The sequence below is a fragment of the Hypomesus transpacificus genome, unplaced genomic scaffold (assembly GCF_021917145.1).
Source record: "Hypomesus transpacificus isolate Combined female unplaced genomic scaffold, fHypTra1 scaffold_194, whole genome shotgun sequence".
Classification (NCBI taxonomy): domain Eukaryota; kingdom Metazoa; phylum Chordata; class Actinopteri; order Osmeriformes; family Osmeridae; genus Hypomesus; species Hypomesus transpacificus.
The window spans coordinates 280410-303632 of NW_025813739.1; the positions used below are offsets into that span (position 1 = coordinate 280410).

Genomic DNA, 23223 nt, shown 5'->3' on the forward strand with positions numbered 1-23223 from the left:
TTGCCTCTCTCTACCTCTCTGTGGAGGCAGCCACCGGGGCGAGCCTCAACAGGAACGCAGCCTGAGCAGGAGAGAGAGAGAGGCTGCCTGATGATCAGTGCCACCGGGGGCCCAGAATGTCCTGTATGGGCCACCATCCAAAACCAGGAAACCAGCGAGCGGTTGGCTGCGGCCTCTCCCCCTCCTCTAGAGCGCCGCGATACCCAAACGGAAAAAGACGTAGGAGCTGATTGCTGCAGCCTGTCGCCGGACTCGATGTAATCTGGACTGGTTTGAAGTAGACCGGGTAGAACGAGTGCTTGATCCACTGCAAGGCAGTGATAACAAAGACAAATAACAGGCCGTGCCACAGACGAGAGGACCGGATAGGCGGGCGGGGGGCCGGGGGGCGTACAGGAGCCCCCACAGGAGGGTGCTTTGGCCTGACAAAAAGCCTCTCGATCAACTGTGCAACGGACCGATAACGATTCAATCACTTTCTCTGGGATGTGGTTGTTGTATGGCTGGCTCATCTGTCTTTTACCCATCTGGGTATGGGAAGGGGGGGGGTTGGTGTGTGTGTGTGTATCACTATGTGTGAGCGTACACATGTGGGCGGGAGAATGTGTGTGTTAGGAGAGCATGAGATCAGTTGGGTGTGTGTCCAGGCCCCGCCTGCATGCCGTGTTCCCCCTGTCAGCACCCCATGCCTGGGATGAAGTACACACACTGACAGCCCAACTGACTCCTCCATTTCAGCAAATTGAAAATACAGTCGAGCCAATTGAATTCCACGGCCGTCTTAGTTATTTCCTGCTCGACGACACACGGCTCTGCAGGACCAGGGAAGCGTGTCGGGATTAGACTCACCGCTGGGCCTCTCCCCCCGTACCCTCGGTCAGAGGACTCAATCTGAGGGAGATTTGAAACGGCGTAAATACCTACATGATCTTCCTGTGAGGTTGGTTATTTGGTGTTATTTGTGAATTTCTTACATGGCTCTATAACAAGTATGAAAATAACCTTATTATTTTCAGTTATAGATAGCTGTTAGAGACAGCTGGACAAAGTAAAAATACATCTTGGCAGATTCCGATGTATCCGTTTGTGCCCAAACCACAGTGGATTGGACCAGTCAGCGTCCTATGAGGAACTACTGGAAGCTACAGGTGGTTGAAGTTAGACGTGATAGAAGGTGATAGACAGATGGTTCATCCAATCACCTGCCAAGTATTTATTGAAAGTGCCTACCCTGTTTTCCAAACAGTTTCCAAGGACGACTTCCCAGATGGATATGTGTAACAAAACATCTGGTGGGTCAGATTTATCCTACTAATGATGCATCATAACAACACTAGTGCACTTCATGTAAACAAGTACTGTAATTAAAACAAATGTTTTACGGTAAATTGAACGAACCAAGCTTTGTCATTACATAACCTAACCCAACAATGTTAGAAAAAAAATAGATTATATAACGCAACGTTAAAAACAAACAAACATTCAAATGAACATGTATATGATTGCACATGTAGGAGCAGAGCTTGACCAACACGGCTGCTACATCCTTAGTCCCACCCTCTGCAACGCGTCCAGAGCCTGGCCAATCAACCGCCGGCAGAGCTGCGGACGAGCCAATAGGAGAGCAGCAGCCAGGCTGACGGTGGTGGTGAAGAGAAGAGCTCTGCGGAGGAGGGCAGAGGAGGAAGAGGGCGGAGGCTGGAGGTGTTGGGGCGTGGCCAAGACCTTGTGGACCGCCTCTAGCTCCTCCTCCCTCAGGGAGGAGGGGCTGAGCTCTGCCAGGACCTCCAGAGCTGCCCGCTGGCCCGCCTGAATCGCCCCACTCATGTAGCCATTCCACTGGGTAGCAGTCTCCGTACCGGCCCAATGGATCCTGGAGGAGACAGTTGACAGTCAGCACTGAGAGCTGACAGGATGTGTGGCTCATTAGCGCTGGTTATCAGCGTCTGCTGTCTGAAGGAGAAGGGCTGAGATACGAGAGCAGACACCAGTCATTAACGTGGTGGCAGCTAACAAGTAGTGATCATCCCCCTCCATCAAAGCAACATCAGACAAAGGAACGCCGTTTGGGGTTCAGCGCTAGTTAATATATACTGTACATGAAGGTTCAAAGCTGTATCGAGGAGAACAGCGTGTGGAAACAGTTGTATAGTGAAGTGGGGGGGAGGTGGGAGGGGTTTTGTCGAGAGCATTCTACTTCCTGAGGGCGTGTCCACTCACTAAACACAGTGACATGGATCTAAAAGACAACTGTGAACGGATAGTTTAGGGTGACGATCAAACCGTTTTCAACTTCAAAGCTCTTTATAAATAAGAGATTACATGATGATGTTTTCTTGAAAAAAAAAAATATTAGAAAAAAGATGTTTATGGTGATTTTTATTTTATGTATTTTTTTTTGTGGGTACCACTCTATGCAATGCATGGGTGTTTTCTATGCAAAGTTTATATTTCATACATTATGGATGCCCGTCCTTACTTATGCATGTGTTCCCTGAGGTGGCTTTACCCAGAATGCATTGCACCAGCTCCCGTCTGCCGTGTGTGTCAGACGGACAGGAGGGAGAGAACACGTCAAGAAACGCTGCAAAAGTCCCAAAACTCTGTGGTTGCTGGGAAACCCAGCCGCCACAAACCGCCATGACTGGTGTGAAGCCCAACACTTCCAGCCTCCTGGTTGGCTAAGACTGCCAGGTCTGCACGGCAGCAGCCTTTCACCCACTGTTGCACTGTGTGTGTGTGTGTGTGTATGAGTGACAATAAAAGGATTTGATGGCCTGGCTGTCTGGCTTCTGAACATACAGTGCCCTCCAAAAGTATTGGAACAGTGAGGCGAATTCCTTTATTTTTGCTGTAGACTGAAAACAATTGGGCTTGACATCAAATAATGAACGTGAGACCAGAGATCAACGTTTCAGCTTTTATTTCCAGGTATTTACATCAGGATCTGATGCACAACTAAGAAAATATCACATTTTGTTTGAATCCACCCATTTGTCATGTGATCAAAAGTATTGGAACAGATATACTTAAAACATATTTAAGTGAATAAGACTTAATATTTAGTTGCAAATCCTTTGCTTTCAATAACTGCAGCAAGTCTGTGACCCATTGACGTCACCAAACTTTTGCATTCTTCCTTTTTGATGCTTTCCCAGGCTTTCACTGCAGCCTCTTTCAGTTGTTGTTTGTTTTGTGGGGTTCCTCCCTTCAGTCTCCTCTTAAGCAGGTAAAATGCATGCTCTATAGGGTTTAAGTCTGGAGATTGACTTGGCCAGTCTAATACCTTCCATTTCTTGCCCCTGATGAACTCCTTTGTTGTTTTGGCAGTGTGTTTTGGGTCGTTATCTTGCTGCATGATGAAGGCTCTGCCAATCAGTTTGGTTGCATCTTTCCTTAAATTGGCAGACAAAATGTTTCTGTAGACTTCCGAGTTCATTTTGCTGCTGCCATCATGTGTTACATCCTCAATGAAGATTAATGAGCCCGTCCCAGAAGAAGCCATGCAAGCCCAAGCCATGACATTACCTCCACCGTGTTTCACAGATGAGCTTGTGTGTTTGGGATCATGAGCAGTTCCTTTCTTTCTCCAAACTTTAGCCTTTCCATCACTTTGGTAAAAGTTAATCTTTGTCTCATCAGTCCATAAAACTTTGTCCCAGAATTTTTGAGGTTCATCTCTGTACTTTTTGGCAAATTCCAGCCTGGCCTTCCTATTCTTCTTGCTAATGAGTGGTTTGCATCTTCTGGTGTAGCCCTTGTACTTTTGTTCATGAAGTCTTCTGCGAACAGTAGATAGTGATACCTTCACTCCTGCCATCTGGAGGTTGTTGCTGATCTCACTAACAGTTGTTTTAGGGTCTTTCTTTACAGCTCTCACAATGTTTCTGTCATCAACTGCTGATGTTTTCCTTGGTCTACCTGTTCGACGTCTGTTACTTAGTACACCAGTAGTTTTCTTCTTCTTCAGGACATTCCAAATGGTTGTACTGGCTATGGCCAATGTTTCTGCAATGGCTCTGATTGATTTTCCATCTTCTCTAAGACTCACAATTGCTTGTTTTTCACCCAAAGACAGCGCTCCGGTTTTCATGTTGTTTTCACCTCTGAATACAGTCTGCATAGACAAAACCTATCTTACCCAATCTGAACCTGAGTGTAGACATTCAGTGGTATTTATTGATTGAATAATGTATGTAATAGGACACACCTGGGCAACAAAACACACCTGTCAGTCATATGTTCCAATACTTTTGCTCACGTGACAAATGGGTGGGTTCGAACAAAAAGGTGATATTTTCTAATTTGTGCATCAGATCCTGATGTAAATACCTGGAAATAAAAGCTGAAACGTTGATCTCTGGTTTCACATTCATCGTTTGATGTCAAGCCCAAATGTTTTCAGTCTACAGCAAAAATAAAGGAATTGGCCTCACTGTTCCAATACTTTTGGAGGGCACTGTATGTTGCCGTCTATCCCGCAGCGTGGTCGTACGAAAGGAGAACACACAAAACCGAGCGTTCCACCACAAACAGCACACCTCTTGTACTTCAGAATGGGCTGGACCCCTGAGGGACTTGTTATATTAATTGGGCTGAATTATAACAGACGTTTAATTAGACGTATTCCACGTGAACTAACGAGCCCAGCCGTGGCGATGTGTGCCGTGCGTAGGGGGTGATGTGATGCTGTTGGTGTTGTCTAAAACCTGGTGGTCTGCTCCTGTACCTGCTGGAGGCTTGTGCTGCTTACATGTGCTGGATGTATGTCAAGGTCGCGTCCTTGAGGATCCATCTGCTAGATGAAACACAGAACGAGGAGGGGACTGTCTGTCCTCGCTGTGTTACGTAATGAGCTCTCCTTGGTCCCTATGGAATTAGGCTATTATGGAAATGCATTACCTGAGCGCATCTCTCCTTTTCCCTCTCTCTCTCTCTCTCTCTCTCTCTCTCTCTCTCTCTCTCTCTCTCTCTCTCTCTCTCTCTCTCTCTCTCTCCCTCCCTCCCTCCCCCTCTGTCCTCCCTGTCTGTCTGCTTTAGCTGTGTGCCTCTACTAAATACATTAGGTGACCGTGCTCCCATGAGACCGCCGTCCCTTCGACCTCTCGTTCACTTGTCCATTTCCGGACTAATGCACGAGGAGGGGGGTGAGCACGACTGTGCAGGCTCGCAGGAGCGGCGAGGGCTGGAGGCTGGGGTGGCGGGGGCTGGAGGCTGGGGTGGCGGGGGCTGGAGGCTGGGGCGGCGGGGGCTGGAGGCTGGGGTGGCGGGGGCTGGAGGCTGGGGCGGCGGGGGCTGGAGGCTGGGGTGGCGGGGGCTTGAGGCTGGGGCGGCGGGGGCTGGAGGCTGGGGCGGCGGGGGCTGGAGGCTGGGGCGGCGGGGGCTGGAGGCCGGGGTGGCGGCAGGAGGCGCGGGGCTGAGGGAGGAATAATCACACAGCACAGCGGAGCGAGGAGCCACACAAGAGACATGGCGGTGAACGGCATGGAGGCAATGCTCCGAGGAGTGGTGTTATTAGCGGGCGAGTGTCGGCGGAGTGTTGGGGGAGAGAGAGACAGGACTGTGGTGGTGGGGGAGGGGGGGAGGTTGATGAAGAGGCTTTTGTGGGGGGTCGTGAGAGGGGGAGGCAAGGGGGGATTGAAGATTCCTGGATGGGGGGAGGGGGAGAGGGGGAGGTGATGAAGGGACCTGGATGAAGAGGTTGGGGATTGTGAGGGGGAGGTGAGGGGAGGGGGTGGTGGATGGATGTGGAGGGGGGGAGGCGAGGGTGGTAGCAGGGCTGATGAAGAGGCCTGAGTCGGAGGAAGTGGAGGGGGTTGTTAAGATGAGAGGCTGATGAAGAGGCCTGTGTAGAGGGGAGGTATGGGGGAGGATGGTGGGAGATGGAGCGGCCTGTGCAGAGGAGGGGGTGCAGAGGAGGGGGTGGAGGCGGTGATGGGACCTCGGGGAGCAGCCTACCTGCCGCAGGGTCTCCGCAGGCTGGGGTGGTGGTAGGACAGCAGGCCAGGGGTCATGACACTGACAGGACAGCCTCCACTGAACTCCTCTGTGGCCCAGTCCTGCACACAACACCACCCAGAACACAGTCAGCTCCACCTGCCTGTCTCCTGCACCACAACAAGCACCTCCCCACACACACACACACACACCGCAGAGCGTGCAGTGCAGGGCAAACCATTCCACACCCCCAGCGTGTAGATCTCTCTATCCACTCCCTCCCTCCCCTCCAAGTTCACACTTGTTGATTCCTCCTCCCCCCCCCCCCTTGGTTCCTCCAGAGGCAGGAACCGAGTGGAGCAGAAGAGATCGTCATCACTCGCTCTGCCTCCCTCCCCTCAGGCCTGTTTCTCCTCAGCGCTCCTCCAGACCACCCGGGGAGTTGGATGCTAACATATTGCCCCAGCTTCTGCCTGTCAGACCAATGTGCTTCTTTGTCAATCTCCTTCGTGGAGTGGAGCAGGGCGTGTAAACGACATATGTGTGTGTTGGCCTGTCTACTGGAGACCTCCAGGGCACAATTGACGACTGCTTGTAATGAACTTAGAATGATGCGCCAAGGCTGAGCGACACATTGTGATTTTGATCCACATGGGAAATCATCACCCAATCACAGGTAGGAGAGACTCTGATGGGTGTCATTATGTAGGCACCAGCTGATGAAAATGATACCAGGGCGCTGTAAACAAAAGCTAAACATGCAGATTAATGCTTCCCTACGGCACCACAGTTTTTCTTAAACTTGTCACGGCACAATGATGGGGCGGAACCGAGGGAGCTGCAGAGAAAAGCGTTTATTTCTGTCTGGATGAAGTGCGTTGGGAGAGGAAGTGGTTCAGCGAGGTGTTTAAGGAGCTGGCGCGCACGCCGCTGAGTCGTGTGACAGATTGGATGCAGCTCAGGAGTAGCTAACCGCTAAACTCAAGGGTTGGAGGTTCGATTTCCTGCAACCGTCTTTGCATGCGTCCATGAGCATGACACTGACCCCCCTCCAAACCCCCCCCCCCCCCCCCCCCCCCCCCCCACCCTCACCCAAAATTCTAACAAGCTCTTTGAGTACCGAGAAGGTAGAAAAATCACTATATAAAGTGCAGGTTTACCTTTTACCACAAGACCAGCTTAACACGAGCAGATGGACCAATCAGATGTCTTACCTTCTCCCGGTAGTGGATGTAGCTGGATGCCTCAGGACCCAGGTACCTCACCAGGCTACACACCACCGCCTCCCTCCTCTCCTCCACCTGGGGACAGAGGGAATATTCCGGCATTCATCCGGCCCTCACATCGCCGTCGTTCATATTCATCTGGGGGGGGGCTCACCTGGGCTGCTAAAATATGGATGCGTGTCTGAGAAACTGGCTTGCGCCGTGGTCCGACCGGCCCGATCGATGGAAATCACTCTCGCCAGGACGCTGGTCTTCCCGTTCGCTAAGTGAGCGCTATCTGTAAATTATGGACGGCGGGGGGAGGAGGAGGAGGGCGGAGGAGGAAGGAGTCCGTGTGTCGGGTCACTCGCTCATGGTTACCATAGCAGCTGAATGACAGATGTTCGACAGTTTTTATCAGATCCTTCCATCTGCATGAACTTCGCTCTTCACCCTCTCAGTGCTTAGTGAGCCATGAGCAATAATTCAGAGCTAGGTGTAGCCATAGCCGGGGGCAACGCAATTACTGGAAGGAGAGAGCTGAAGAGGAAATTGGGGTGGAGGAGTGGTCACTGCTGAGCCAGGCTCCAACCCCAAATGAGGGAATATGAAATGGACCCTCTGGCCTAACTGCTAGGGACATAAAAATCCCATGTGTTTGCATCACAGGACTGTACAAGGCTGTGCAGTCCCACAGTCTGTGGAGGACCAACTCCTGTATCGAAACTGAGAGGCAGGAAGGAGATGCCTGGATTGTCACGGCGTGGAATAGTTTAGCTTCGCTCACGTCTTTACTGTGTTCTTTCTCATCTTCATGTGTTCTGTTGGCACTTTCAAGCTACCTGAATGTTTGATATGACACTTCAGGTCATGGAAGGCCTAACGGCCCACAATGCATCACTTGCAGCCACAGACAACTCCACTTTCATTAGGAAGAGAAATCTGCGAGGTTGCTTTTGAATAATTGATGACGACGAGCTACCATGTACGTTTTATTCGATTCACAGTTAAAATGACCTGGAAGAGTGTAACTGTGCAGCTTCTGTGCTTAACTGTACACACACACACACAAGCAGGGTTTAAATGTTTTAACTGTACATTTCATGAAAGCGTGAACGACCTCTCTCTGTCTCCGTTCTGTTCTTTATTCTGGGTCATAAAAAAGACTCAAGTCGATTTTTTTTTATCTCAGTTTAAAAGCATTTTGATGTTTTCATCCAAAATGAAGGCTTTCATCAGAAGGCACAAGGTTGTGATGAAGCTGTGGCCTCTGGTGACGGTATCAGCCTCTAATAGAGAGAGAGACTTGCTATTCTTCTGGAATTAAGTAGTCTTCCCGTCTTCTCAAAACTAATTTCCTCACCTCGTTCTCAACCCCTCACAGACGGGCCTGTGTTAGTGTGAGGGCTGGCTGGAGTGTGTGTGTGTGTCTGTGTGTGTGTGTGGCCGGGCAGTATGTGCATAGGGAGAGGAGAAGAGCATGTCTGATGAGGACAGTCAACACCAGGAAGACTGACAAGCAGAATAAGGGATGATCCACTGAGCACACAGACAGGACGATGTCCCCCAACTCCAACAGCTCATCAGAGACACCCCTCCCTCTCCCTCTCCCTCTCCCCTCCCTCTCCCCTCCCTCCCCCCCCTCCCTCTCCCTCCCTCTCCCTCTCCCTCTCCCTCCCCCCCCCCCCCCCCTCCTACCTCTCTGCTGCTCCAGTGGTAGGCCTGCAGGCCTGCGATGAACCCCACCAGAGCAGGGCTGCCGCGGGGCGTGGTGCCGTCGAAGGTGACGCAGAGAGGACAGGCCTCCGAGGGCTGGGCCACAATCTCCCCCGAGAAGCCCTTCTTCCGCCAAAAAGCCTACACACACAAACACACATACACACACACACATACACACACACACACAAACACACACACACAGAGACAGAAACAGACTCTGACAACTGAATCAGCAAAAGACACTGCCTCGCACAAAAGCACCCCGCTGCAGAAGCCAAACAGTAGCTCTTCCACCCCACTGCACTCGAGGTGCGGGCCTCCTCACGTCATCTGAGCCCTCTTCACGTCATCTGAGCCCTCCTCATATCATCTGAGCCCTCCTCATATCATCTGAGCCCTCCTCATATCATCTGAGCCCTCCTAACATCATCTGAGCCCTCCTCATATCATCTGAGCCCTCCTCATATCATCTGAGCCCTCCTAACATCATCTGAACCCTCCTAACATCATCTGAGCCCTCCTAACATCATCTGACCCCTCCTCGCATCATCTGAGCCCTCCTCGCATCATCTGAGCCCTCCTCACATCATCTGAGCCCTCCTAACATCATCTGACCCCTCCTCACGTCACCTGACCCCAGGAGGAGGTCCTCCTGGGGTGGTCCCCCAGCACGCGCCCTCCAGGTGCACCTGATCCAGGGAGCTCAGGACACTGCATGCGCCACAAAGTACCGAATATCCAATATTGATGCTGTAAGTGCAGTCATCCCATTGTCCTATGCGTAAGAGTGTAAACACTAACCCTGTTAATGTGCGGGTCGATACCAAACACGAGCATCAGAACGAGTGTCCTTGTTGTTGACGTCCCAGGCGTACCGTACAGGAAGTATAAGAAAATATATTGTCCGTACTCGCTAACTCATCCTGGCAGCAGCTTCCTCGTACTGTCCACTTCTTTACAAAACACAGCACATACACCGCAAACGTCTCATTAAATAACCATCCGCCTCATGAATATGTGGTGTCCCAGCTGTGGCGCTCCGTGTAATCTAAAGTGACTGTAATGGAGAGAAATGGCTTCCTCACACAGCCAGACCAATTAGAGCACGCCAAGACTTTTTTTTTTTAAATAAAAAATAAACGACAGATCGTGGTGGATGGCGTCGATGGTCAGGCTGTTGACGGAGGTTCAGTTCGAGGAGGGGTGACGGGGGTAATGTCGTTCATTCAATCCCACCGACAGGTGCTGAGAGGTTTTGCTGTCGTATCAAGGCGAGTGCTCTCATTAACGGGGAAACGTTTGAGCTATGAAAGGAAGTGTGGGAATTGGCGGGAAACTGGTCTCGGTGAGACAATGGAGTCGGATCTATAAAGTCACATCTGGGCAGGCTGGGGAAGAGAGAGCCGCCACAAATCCAGTGACATTGAGGACAGAGGACGATAAACCAGACCGTTTGAGGAGATTTACAATCTTCCAGTCCAAGAGAGAGAGACACACAGAGAGAGAGACACAGAGAGAGACAGAGAGAGAGAGAGTGAGAGAGATAGAGATACAGAGAGAGAGAGAGAGAGAGAGAGAGAGAGAGAGAGAGAGAGAGAGACAGAGAGACACACAGAGAGAGACACAGAGAGAGAGAGAGAGAGAGAGAGAGAGAGAGAGAGAGAGAGAGAGAGAGAGACAGAGAGACACACAGAGAGAGACACAGAGAGAGACAGAGAGAGAGAGAGCGAGAGAGATAGAGACACAGAGAGAGAGAGAGAGAGAGAGAGAGAGAGAGAGAGAGAGAGAGAGAGAGCAGAGAAAGAGCAGAGAGACACAGAGAGAGACACAGAGAGAGAGAGAGACAGAGAGAGACACAGAGAGAGCGAGAGAGATAGAGACATAGAGAGAGACACAGAGAGAGAAAGAGAGAGAGACAGTGTGTCAGTGTACATACAATGCTCGTTGTGTATACTGTAAACATACAGTATTGCAGCATTACTCACCGTCCCATAGGTGATGACAAACTTAATCAGGTGTCCGGGGGCCATGTTCTGGGTGAGGTGGTCCCTCTGGCTGGGCAGGGGCGGCTGGTAGTTGATCTTAGCTGTAGAACGAATCACAGACAGTTGTTTCAGGGGCAAAGCCAGCACCCCCTCAGTCCAAGCAATAAGACATGAGTGGACTATGAAATCATTGTGATTTGATGTTTTCTAATGAGCCACAAAGCCACAGCGAAGCGAAAAATGAACAATGGGAAGCGTTATAAAGAAAACTGAAATAAAAGGGCGAAGATAAAGAGGAATGGATGAAAAGAGGAGAGATGAAACCACAGGGAGAGAAGGGAAAGAGAAAGAGAGAGGGGGTAACAGATAACACACATTACTTTGGTTGACCCCCTCTATCGATCAGAATGGCTTTACTTTAGCATCATCGACCAGCACTCACGTAAATTGGATTCAATGCCCCAGTGGCTGCTTTGCACTAAAATGCCCCCCCCCCCCCCCCCCCGCACTGAAATCCCTCCGATTTAACACCACGCTCTCTTCATCTCACGCGGGCACTATTTACATCTAAGAAGTCCTGTGTGTTTTCCCCTGGAGAAGACGAGATTGAATAACTTCATCAGCGTTGTCAGGTGTGCGGCATTTAAATGTCTGTCGCCCCTGCACAGAGCCATCTGGCAGTTAGTGTCACATATATCCTTGTGGCAGTGAGCCAGCCTTTTAACGAATGAGCTCACAGAATATGTGAGGCTTCATTGGGAACTGTCGGGGGGGGGATGTCAGCAACTCTGAAATGAAAACACTGCCTTCATGTTAAAGAAAATTGATAAACCGGTTAAAACCAGCTCAAATCAGCACCACAGGCCTGTTAAGAAAGCCAGGGTCCACTCGATCGCGAGACATGACACTTGGTCTGTCGTCCCATCCATCCCGTTATTGTGACACGCGGTCGTACTGTTGAGAGAACACGCTACCATACTGACGCTTCTTTGGCAGCTGCTGCCACAACGTGAAGCGAAAGACATCTTAACTGGTGGTTGACATTTAGTCTTGTGACAGAGCAGTGAAGTGTAGGGTAGACCCACTGCCGCGATTGAAACGTGCCGGGTGACTCACAGCGATGGACCCCGAGTTGGTTACGCCGGGAAAGGGATCGCTTCCTGGAGCGCCGGTGGGTCGCATGGTACTAGAGCGCGTAGCCAACCTGATAAACGGCCATTAGTGCACAGCGATAAGGTGGTGGGTGAAATAACCTGAGTAATGAGCTGATGACCTGAGGCAGTCAGGAGAGGCTTGCAGTTTTACGACGACTCCTGGAGGGGACTTGATATCCACCCCAATATACAATAGAGATGTTAATAATCAGAGGGATGATGGAGTTGAACACACATGTTACTGGTCCGTGCCAATGAGGCAGACCAGTGATTACATTAGTTATGCATGCCTCCGAATGTGACGGCTGTCTGATTACCATTCCTTAAACAATCACTTCACATATCATTAACTTGTTCATTCGTTTTGGAACTGCCACTAACTAGCTTAATCATATCGCAAACGGCCAATTTTCATGTCATGCGGACTATTTCCGTGTTCAGATTTTTTTTTCGAGGTTGAATGCACTTGACAGGATCTGGCTGGATGTGAATCTGCTGCCTTACGGTTACAGATCCCCGTTCGCCAGAGACCGGTTGACTGTTGCCATGGAAATACTGTAATGTGTGTTTTATAAGCACACTGTAGTGTTTTATTTCTATGTCCAAACATCGTCAAGCTAAAAATACAATTAAAACTACGAATTCTCAATGCCAGCAAACAAGCAACAGACGTGTGACAAGCTTTTGTGCTATTTTTTGTGTGTGTTTGTTTTTACATCTTTCCTTGCACACAGCAAGAAATAGAAAACTCATTGGCCTTTATTTCAATTAGACACTTAAAGTGTTGCTTTCCTTGATGGGTTCAACATGATACAGAAGGCACCATAACAAGGCTGGCTCTGCTGGATTCTTTACTGCCTGGCCCTAAAACAGGCGGAACAAGCTGTAGACTACGGGGTTGTCTTTCTGGTTGAGAGACAGAGAGAGGGGGAAACAGAGCAAAAGAGACGGGGAGAGAGGAAGAGAGAGTGAGAGAGAGTGCTTGTCTGGACTGCTCTCGTTCCCTTGGGGACATAGGTACTAACAACACCTTTGACATTATTGTTGAGAGCATTTTCGGGACAATCCTTACCTTCCACTGAGACGGCTAGACTGAGACATTTATGAGATAGAGGCTTCTGCTCCAGTGAATCTGGTTTTCTGACTGCCTGTGACAGCGTCACCCAGAGCAGGTTTCCTCTCTCTCTCTCTCTCTCTCTCTCTCTCTCTCTCTCTCTCTCTCTCTCTCTCTACCCCTCTCTCTTTATCTCCCCTTTCTTGCTCTCTCCCTCTCTCTTTTTTGCTTTTTCTCTCTCCCTCTGTTCCTCTTACCGCCCTATCTCTCTCTCTCTCCATCACACTATCCATTTTTTTCTAACAGCCCCTGTCTCATATCCTCTGCTTTTTAATGTTTCAGCTATCCAACATATATTTTTCTTCCCCCACGCAACTCTCACCTCGTTCTCTCCCTCCCCTCTCTCGACGGTGACCCAGCTCAGCGACACATTCTCCCCAGTCGCCCCCGGCAAGGTGCCGAAGACTCTGGAGCTCCTCTCCTTTACTTAATATCTAGAACTGTGTCGCTCCACACTTAGTCTGTCGGAGCCCGAGGGAAAGGGATTACGTCCGGGAGATAAACGACGCTTCTGCAGCACTGCGCTAGCCTATAGCAGCTTTTCTTAGACAACAAAGAGAAATACATGTAAAAACTGATAACTAACATAATTTTTCAAAGGGCTTTTTTTTTTTATCTGACAAGAAGATTAACATCTAGTGTGTATCTTCACAATCGTTTTTTTTTTATTTTTTACTGCTACTTTTATTTTTCATGCCATGCTAAAAATAGCACTCTACGTTTTCCCTTCCTCCTGGCTAAGCCTGACGGCATCGTAAACCTGGCACACCAACCCTGGCACACCAACCCTGGCACACCAACCCTGGCACACCAACCCTGGGCACAGCACGCAAATCAATGTTAATGCATCGCCTCCCAGTTCTTCTTATGTAAACAAGCCACAGGACTGAGCTGAGAATCTATCTATCTGTGGGTTTGTTTGGCCACCAGGCCTCTGGCATCATCACAGAGGCTCTCAACCGAAGCGGGATGAGACACAACGCAACACTTGGCTGCCCATCAACTTCAAATACACCCGGATGAAATTCCAGTCTAATCAGGTAAAACACATCAGAGAGAGACGTCAGGAACATCATTTCAACCCAGGACCAAAAAACAACCTCCAGCTGAGAAACCACATGCTTACACTAACATGCACGCGCACACACACACACACACACACACACACACACACACGCACACACACACACAACAAAAGGCACAGTAAGATACAAACACAAACACACATACACATGGACTCTCACTCACCCCCGATGTACACTTATGTTCTCACACAAACACACACACAAACAGCTTGTCTGCTCTCCCTAAAAACGGACATGGAACAGCCACAAACATGAAAACGTTCACACAAAAGTAATTTGCTGGAGCGGCAGCTGTGCTCATTTCAGAATAAACTCTGCCCGCAGACACAGTGAGGTATCTCTCACTGCAAACACGTGCTGTGATTCCACTGAAACATTCCAACGCCGATACCCACTAAACCTTGGGCCGCGATGGCGTTTTACACACATCGGTTAAACATCAAACATTTATAAAGTTTAGAAATGCATGTCAGCACATTGCCACGGCCGCCCTGACTCTAAAGACGAGAGCTACGTGAGCTAATACGAAGCCAAAGCAGCTTGTTAATCATTGAGATGAAAAGGAGAAAGACTGAGCTTGTTACGAGAGACTGACTAGTCTCCCAGCTGCAAGGACTGGGACAGGAATTATGGATCAGTGAACAGGTACCTCCCAAACACAGAGAGTGTGTGTATCTTAGTGTTTGGAGGCAAGTGTGAGCTTGTGTGAACATGTGTGTGTGTGCGTGTATGAATGCCTCTTCCTACGTGCAGTGGGAGTACAGAGCAGTGGCTTCCTGTACAGTAGGTTTTCCCACACCGGATGCTACCGTCCAAAGGCCCTTGAATAATGACAACAAAAATGAGCTCATTAAGCAAACGTCTTTATCCACTGAGATGTATGAGGGGGGATTTGATCTGCTGTCACATGTACTACCACAAGGCTACCCCAATCCCCAAAGTTTGAAATATAAACAAACAATCTACTGTGTGTTTCTTCAGACGACCTGCATGTATGTGTGAGATCTGTGTCACCCCCATAACGCATGTCTCTCTGGGCCCCAGCCTCAGCCCCAGTACCAGCCCCAGCCTCAATCCAGCCCCAGGCTCAGCCTCAGCCCCAGTCCAGCCTCAGCCTCAGCCTCAGCCTCAGCCTCAGCCTCAGCCTCAGCCTCAGCCTCAGCCTCAGCCTCAGCCCCAGTCCAGCCCCAGCCTCAGCCTCAGCCTCAGCCTTAGCCTCAGCCCCAGTCCAGCCCCAGCCTCAGCCCCAGTCCAGCCTCAACCCCAACCCGAGTCCAGCCCCAGCCCCAGCCCCAGCCTCAGCCTCAGCCCCAGTCCAGCCTCAGCCTCAGCCCCAGCCTCAGTCCAGCCCCAGCCCCAGCCCCAGCCTCAACCCCAGCCTCAGCCCCAGTCCAGCCTCAGCCTCAGCCTCAGCCCCAGCCCCAGCCCCAGCCGCAGTCCAGCCCGAGCCCCAGCCTCAGCCCCAGTCCAGCCTCAGCCCCAGTCCAGCCTCAGCCCCAGTTCAGCCTCAGTCCAGCCTCAGCCCCAGTCCAGCCTCAGCCCCAGTTCAGCCTCAGCCCCAGCCTCAGCCACAGCCCCAGCCGCCTCGGCCCCAACCTCGGCCCAAACCAAACGACTTTGAGAAGCACTCCATCCTCTCATTTAGTACCCCACTCTCTCTCTTTAGGAGGCACGTCTAACTCACTGTCCAGCCCGGGGTGTAAACAGTCCCTGACAGCGGCCTGCTTCCTCGCTCTCTGATTTAGGAGCGACGGGGGGGCTCCGGCGACAGAGCCCACACAATCCATGCTGCATGATTCAACACTGTTCCCAGACCTGTCTCATTAATATGCCTGGCCAGGGTCCATGGCCCTGGGGGTGGGCTGGAGGGCCGACTCATCTCCCTGGCTCTGGAAGGCTGGATATCCCAGCTCCAGTCCCCACAACCAGACACCTCCAGAGCTGGCTGAGAGGGTCTCTGCTGCACAGCCTGTGCTGCTGAACCCGGCCAGGTGTGTGTGTGTGTGTGTGTGCGCGCTGCCCCATGAGTGGCCCTGTCAGCGGCAGGGCGGAGCCGAGCGGGGGACACACACTCACCTGCCAGGTGAGGGGGACAGGTGACGATCACGACCAGGCCCAGGAAGGAGGCCGTGGCCGTCTTGACGCGGGCACACTCTCCGTCCTGTGGGACACACACACACGTACGCAAATGCACACGCACACACGCGTCACATAAATCTATGGTAACAGAGTGTATCAGTATCCCATACAGTGTCTTACCCTGGCATGATCCTAGCATTAGTATTCTAAAGCAGACCTGTGTAGGAGGGAGAACTGCAGCGGCTATTACAACCTCCCACACACACACACTGTTATACACACTCATACACACACACACACACTGTTATACACACTCATACACACACACACACACACACACACAGACACACACACTGTTATACACACATACACATACACACACACACTTGTAGCCTCTGCCATGGGGAGCCAATTGAGATGACCAGGGAGAGGAGGGGCACTTCCCCATTATGGATGCCCTTGAAGACCCCAGCGTAGAAATATGAGTGTACACTCATTACTGATATCTATGATCTACACTTACACACACACACACACACACACACATTCACACCACACACGCTGCCCTTATCCTTTAGAAAACAGAGAGACTGTGTCCATATACGATACACGTTGGTTTGAAAGCAAACATAAAGGTATGTGTCAAGTGTGTATACATGTCAAATAAGGACACTCCTCACTTCTTCATTTGTACTGATTGTTGTGTTGACCTGTCCTCAGCACGACTACTGGAAACATGTGGCTCACAAAGAGGCAGCACTTCCACCTGTAAGACCTCTCTTTTCTTCTGCCTTCCTTCTCACCTGTCCCTGTCTGTCTGTCTCTGTACCTCTCTGTCTGTCTAACTGCCTGTCTCTGTCTGTCTGCCTACCTACCTGTCTGCCTACCTATCTGTCTGCCGACCCGTCTGTCTGTCTACTTGCCTTCCTGCAAGCCAGTCTGTCTAAATGCCTGTCTCTGTCTGTCTGCCTACCTACCTGTCCGCCTACCTATCTGTCTGCCGACCCGTCTGTGTGCCTTCCTGTCTGTCTGCCAGTGGGACCACAAGCTGCTGGCCGGCTGAGGAGGCTGTTATCTCCCAGTCTGGTCCTCCCACTCCCAGAGAGAGCTGTCAGTGTACTGTACCTGCCATATGGCCGTCACAGCCTGGCCCAGACGCACGCTTTCGCTCCCCAGCCGCTCCGCCAGGCCCTGGGACAGCTGCTGGGTGCCCCCCTGAGGACGCACACGGGAGTTACAGCCATGCCCCACGTCACCTCCCCCAAGGCCCTCCTTCCCTCCTGAGGGCAGCACTGAGGGCGCCGGGGGTGCTCCTGTGATCAGCGAGGGGATCAGGTTCTCCTTGGTCCACACCTCCTCCTCTTCCCTCCCCAGCCCCTCCACCCTGCCCCCCTCCCCCAACCCAAACCCTCAGCGCATCCAGTGAAGCAGAGCGGAAGAAGATGAGAGACGGATCATTTACATACAAATGATGTTGAGACAGAGGGAGAGAGAGAGAGAGAGAGAGAGAGAGAGAGAGAGAGAGAGAGAGAGAGAGAGAAAGAGAGAGAGAGACACACACACACACAGCCCCAGAGAGAAAGAGAGCAGGAGACTGGTGTGGGCTGTGCTCAGAGACCATCCAGGGGGGACGGTGATGTCGTTGTCACCTTGACCCTGAACTCCTGGGCGGCTCCTGGGCTGCTCTCCATCAGGGCCAGCACCCCCCCTGCTGTGGCTGCGTACAGCAGGAAGAACAGCAGGGACATCTGACTAGGCTCCATGCCAAACACCACCCTGCTGCACACACCCATCTCCTCCTTCAGCTCTGGGCGGGAGGGAGGGAGGGAGGGAGGGAGGGAGGGAGGGGGGGAGGGGGGGAGGGAGGGAGGGAGGGACGGAGGGAGGGAGGGAGGGAGGGAGGGAGGGAGGGAGGGAGGGAGGGAGGGAGGGAGGGAGGGAGGGACGGAGGGAGGGAGGGAGAGAGGGAGGGAGGGAGGGAGGGAGGGAGGGAGGGAGGGAGGGGCAAGAGAGAGAGAGAGATTAAGGCGGTACAATTTATAAAATGTACAATAACCCAGTTGTTAGTATAAACATTAGCCTGCTGACCAAACACGTTTGCGGGAGGCAATATTTGAAAGGTATTTCTTGTTGCGCCAATAAAGCAAGATAGAGCATGAGGCAGTATCTTAGCAACGTGAAATTAAACCAGATTGTCCACGTTACAACATCCGTGTTGTTGTAACCTATATTCAGGGCCCTTCTTAGAGACACCAACACAATCCACTTGACCTGGTCCAGTCACTTGCATCACACGCACAATTACTGTAATTGTGCATCCTGCACAGTTGCATGAAGAGGCGTGTGCATTAGTCATGCTCTGGAGTCCTCCAGGCAACTCCTCGTCCTTGATGGTTCACACAGCGTTTCCCAAATCCCTCCAACACACAGGTCAAGCTCAGCACTCTGCAGTTCTGAGTGCCTGATGAATCTTTCAACGGACAGTTTTGGAGGGGTGTCTCATGAAACTTTTGGGTTATTAATCAGATATTCCTCACCTCATGGAGTGGCTTTAACTCCACGTTTTAATGGGGGAAGTTCGTTGACACGGTCGCAGGGAGAGTGCCGTGGCGTGCCAGACTTAAGGCCAATTTATACTTCTGCGTTTTTACGGACACGCACACGGGGAACGCCCTCTCTGACGAGGAACGCCCTCGCAGAGCCCCTCGCAGAGCTCTATGTGCACCTCCTGATTTTCCTGACTATCCGTCCGTCCGTCATTTTACGGATACCCCCTGGCTGTGATTGGTCCGTATTAAGAATCGCTTGCGTCGGGGGCGGGGTTGCCGTGACAAACAAGAGAACAGAATCCTTTGACCGCCATTGTTATACGTTTTTACAATTCATATTTCAGCTAAACAGTACATGTAAATCAACATCTGAATTAAAATGTGGCGAGAAATGGGCAGTGTAGTTGCTGAAAATGTGCTTATTTTATTGATGAAACGGCTTATTTGTACATTTGCTCAGACTTTTCGATAACCTAGCTGGCACCCGCAGTGCAGCGCCACCTACTGTTCTGGCGGTGAATTGCTTTCAGCACCCAGAGCCGTCGGAGTAGTATAAATTTAACCAATCCGTCCGACTCCGTGCGTGCATCTGTCCGTAACGAAGTCGGAGAAGTATAAATCGTCCTTTAAGAGCAGTCCCGATTGGCTGCCGACTGGCTCGTCTAGACGGTGTGTGGTGGGTGGAGCTTCCTACCTTGGGTCCAGGCGTGGCGCTCCAGGTAGGAGTGTAGCGTCATGCTGTCCAGCAGTGCAGCGTCGGGGGTCCTGGAGGGGTCCTCGACTGACACCGAGGCACACAGCCTGTCGATCTAGCACACGCACACACACACACAGTGAGTGAGTCTTTAGGTCCTTAAGCGATCTGATGTGTGGTGAATCTACTTTGGCGTTATAGCGGAACACAGCGTCGTGGAGTCACTGCATCGTCAACGAAGGATTTCATTAGCTCATCTACGAGTGGGATGATCTCAATTCCACACCCAAAAGATCAACATGATTGGACTAAGAGATTAATAACACGCTAAATTATGTAGATTGGGCTCGGTTTATAACTTAATACAAGGAACAATATTGACACTGAGATATTAATCTATAATTTAGACATAAGTGGCACATAACAATCTCAAGCGGATCAAATATTTACCAACTCATCAAATCACTGTGGAAAACAGGGTTGTAATAGTGATGTTGTTTGAGTGGTTCTCACAAGGCCCGGTGGTCTGTGCATACCTGCCAGAAGATAACCAGAGGGGACAGTGTCCTACCTTCCAGAGGGGACAGTGACCTACCTTCCAGAGGGGACAGTGTCCTACCTTCCAGAGGGGACAGTGTCCTACCTTCCAGTGGGACAGTGTCCTACCTTCCAGAGGGGACAGTGTCCTACCATCCAGAGGGGACAGTGACCTACCTTCCAGAGGGGACAGTGTCCTACCTTCCAGAGGGGACAGTGTCCTACCTTCCAGTGGAGACAGTGTCCTACCTTCCAGAGGGGACAGTGTCCTACCTTCCAGAGGGGACAGTGTCCTACCATCCAGAGGGGGCAGTGTCCTACCTTCCAGAGGGGACAGTGTCCTACCATCCAGAGGGGGCAGTGTCCTACCTTCCAGAGGGGACAGTGTCCTACCATCCAGAGGGGACAGTGTCCTACCTTCCAGAGGGGGACAGTGACCTACCTTCCAGAGGGGGACAGTGTCCTACCATCCAGAGGGGACAGTGTCCTACCTTCCAGAGGGGACAGTGTCCTACCATCCAGAGGGGGACAGTGTCCTACCTTCCAGTGGGACAGTGTCCTACCTTCCAGAGGGGACAGTGTCCTACCTTCCAGTGGGACAGTGTCTTACCTTCCAGAGGGGACAGTGTCATACCTTCCAGAGGGGGACAGTGACCTACCTTCCAGAGCAGCTGTGTGAGGTCCAGCAACACCAGGGGAGACAGGGCGGGGATGCTGGTGCTGTAGGTTCGGATCCTGGCCCGGGGTCCTCCTATATGCTGCACCTTCTTTCCCGCGGTGTATTGTGGGTAGACCTCCAGACCTAGCTCGTGGATGAGGTCCATGACATGAGTCTGAGAACTGACACAGATATTATAATATTACTGTCTATTATGATGTTGCTTAAGTACATTTTATTATGGAAGTACACTGTATGCACCAATAGCCATGCCCATATTCTCCGACCATCATGAGAAATTTTTTATAATTATATTATGTAGGCATTCGATCATTACGCAAGTATGTTGTATGTACTGACAAGTCTATAATCTTCAAACTACATGCGTGTACATATGTTATGTTACTCAAACGTTAAAAAAACATGCTTATTCCAGCATGGAATCAGTGTTTACATTTTAGTCTGATAATGTTCTCCTTGACTTGAGGCTCAGAGGTAAGAGTCTTTTCAACATGTCTGTAAGACCCTGGAGGTGAAAGCAGTGTGATATATCACCACAAGGTTCTCTCTAACAACGAGTAATGATTTGTTCCGTGTTCACCTTGACCACGGTAACCTACTGTATCTGAACTTCCATGTTTCAAAGAGCGTTCTGTGGCCTGTATATTTTTATGTTCAATTCAGCCTCAAAACACAAATATAATTGCAGCTTCCATAAACAGTTTAGGCCTACTGTCACAATAACCGAGACAATTCAAGGTAAGGTTTTGCTGGAATGCTTTTTAATTTCCTTGATTTTGTCTGGCATGACTGGTTAAGTAACCTCCTAAATAGGCATAGAATTATATCCTTTGACAAGGGAAACCATAACCTCTCCAAGGTTTCTTTGTGTAGCCTCACTGTATACAACTACATGCTTTATTGATCTCTATTGGAGTACTTTAACTGAGATAACAAATTAGTGCTTCTTACTGCCGTTTTGTGCTGTGTAGGATACTGAACATAATGAAATACGTTTTTTTTTTTATAACTGTCTCAGGTCTTTTCAGTTACTTTTTAAATGGATCTGTCTCTTTTACACACGCGCACACACACACGCGCACAAACTGCTGACAGCTTCACCGTGCTTCCGTGCCATATAATCAGTTAACAAGTGACTGTGGTAAGACTTCTCATAAGATCGTGTCCACATCATTTTAGAAGGCTGTCAGATTATTATTATGACCATATAGTCCCTGTCACTGCCTGATTCCATCGACCCAGAAGCATGCAGTCCGTGTATGAATGATGCTACTCAATACAGAGGCCTATGCCTACATTAAATACGGTTACACTTTGAAAACTAGTGCTGTCAAAAAAAAGTTAAAACTTTGTCGGCTACAAGGGACTTCTTGACGGCCGGTAGCTGTGAGCTGTAGTTTACCTGGACACCCACTGACCACCCAAATCCCAACGATCTAGTCCGTTCACTCCTGGTAGGTCTTCGGTCACTGTTCGTCCGCCCACTCGGTCTAAAACAAAACGGAGGCTAGGAGAGGAGCCAAACAAAAGCTACAACATGACAAAGCTCTATTTGTTACAGCAGAAGCTAATGCATAACACGTACAAACCTTTTCCTTCCAAAATTATTATTTTCAATTGGGGATTTCTTTTCAAAAGACTATGGGCAGCGCTCAATCCTGATAGTCCAGCCCCAACAATAACAACATCCCATGTTGTCTCGCTCATATCGACGAATTGTCTAAAAACTTGGTTTAACGTGTCTAAAAACTTGGTTTAACGTATTTTGAGATTTTCAATCAGCAGTTATTGTCGGAAGACAGAGTAGCCTACTTAATAAAACGTTCTTGGATAAACTGCACAAGATGTAAACTTCTCTTGACTAGATAAGTGTGCACTTTGGAGCGAGGGAAAAACAGAGCCTCTGACCTATTTTGCACTTAATGCATTACATAATACTAGTCAACGGGGCAATGTTAGATTGAAAGTTACATGGTCGTTTATAGGGGTAATGTCCTACAGTGATTAGGGAATAAACTGCGGCAGACGACGTCATTCGTTTCCTAGCGACGTATAGGCTATTACAGATCCATAGCACATTGTATATGGCTCTGGGTTATTATAGGCTACTGTAATTACTTGAATCATCTATAAATGTCATGATTTTGCATCATTTTTTGAAGAAGGTTTGAAAGGTTTTCAAGACGTTTTCGAAAAGAAAGTTCTGAATAAAACGTTTTGAAAGGTTTACAATTGTTTTATAAATAAAAAGGTTAACCTATTGAGTATCCCCGGTCTAGAACTTCCCCTTCCCCTTGCTTAACCATGGATTCAGTATGAGGAAGGCTGGGCAGAGTTCAGCCCAACCTGACCCACTTCACTTCTGCACCCATCATCCGTACATTCAGAAATGAGAACCAGTAAGTTATCTACATCTTCTTTAAGCTCTTTATGCAAGTAGGCCTATACAGTAGCATACTGTAGGCTACTAGGCCTACAGTCCCACA

At 50.1% G+C, this 23223-nt stretch overlaps 1 protein-coding gene across 1 annotated transcript; it reads right to left on the bottom strand.

Moving 5' to 3' along the window:
• Positions 1–1189: 1189 nt before the first annotated feature.
• si:ch211-127i16.2 (probable flavin-containing monoamine oxidase A) lies at positions 1190–22650 on the bottom strand. The gene is made up of 12 exons (XM_047052036.1): positions 22327–22650; positions 22140–22227; positions 20718–20898; positions 19522–19636; positions 17928–18085; positions 17404–17493; positions 16276–16360; positions 10847–10947; positions 8841–8999; positions 7152–7238; positions 5959–6059; positions 1190–1873 (listed from the first exon to the last, which is right to left on the bottom strand). The coding sequence occupies exons 1-12, from the start codon at positions 22442–22444 to the stop codon at positions 1540–1542; spliced, it is 1617 nt and encodes a 538-aa protein (XP_046907992.1). The 5' UTR covers positions 22445–22650; the 3' UTR covers positions 1190–1539.
• Between the last annotated feature and the right edge of the window lie 573 nt (positions 22651–23223).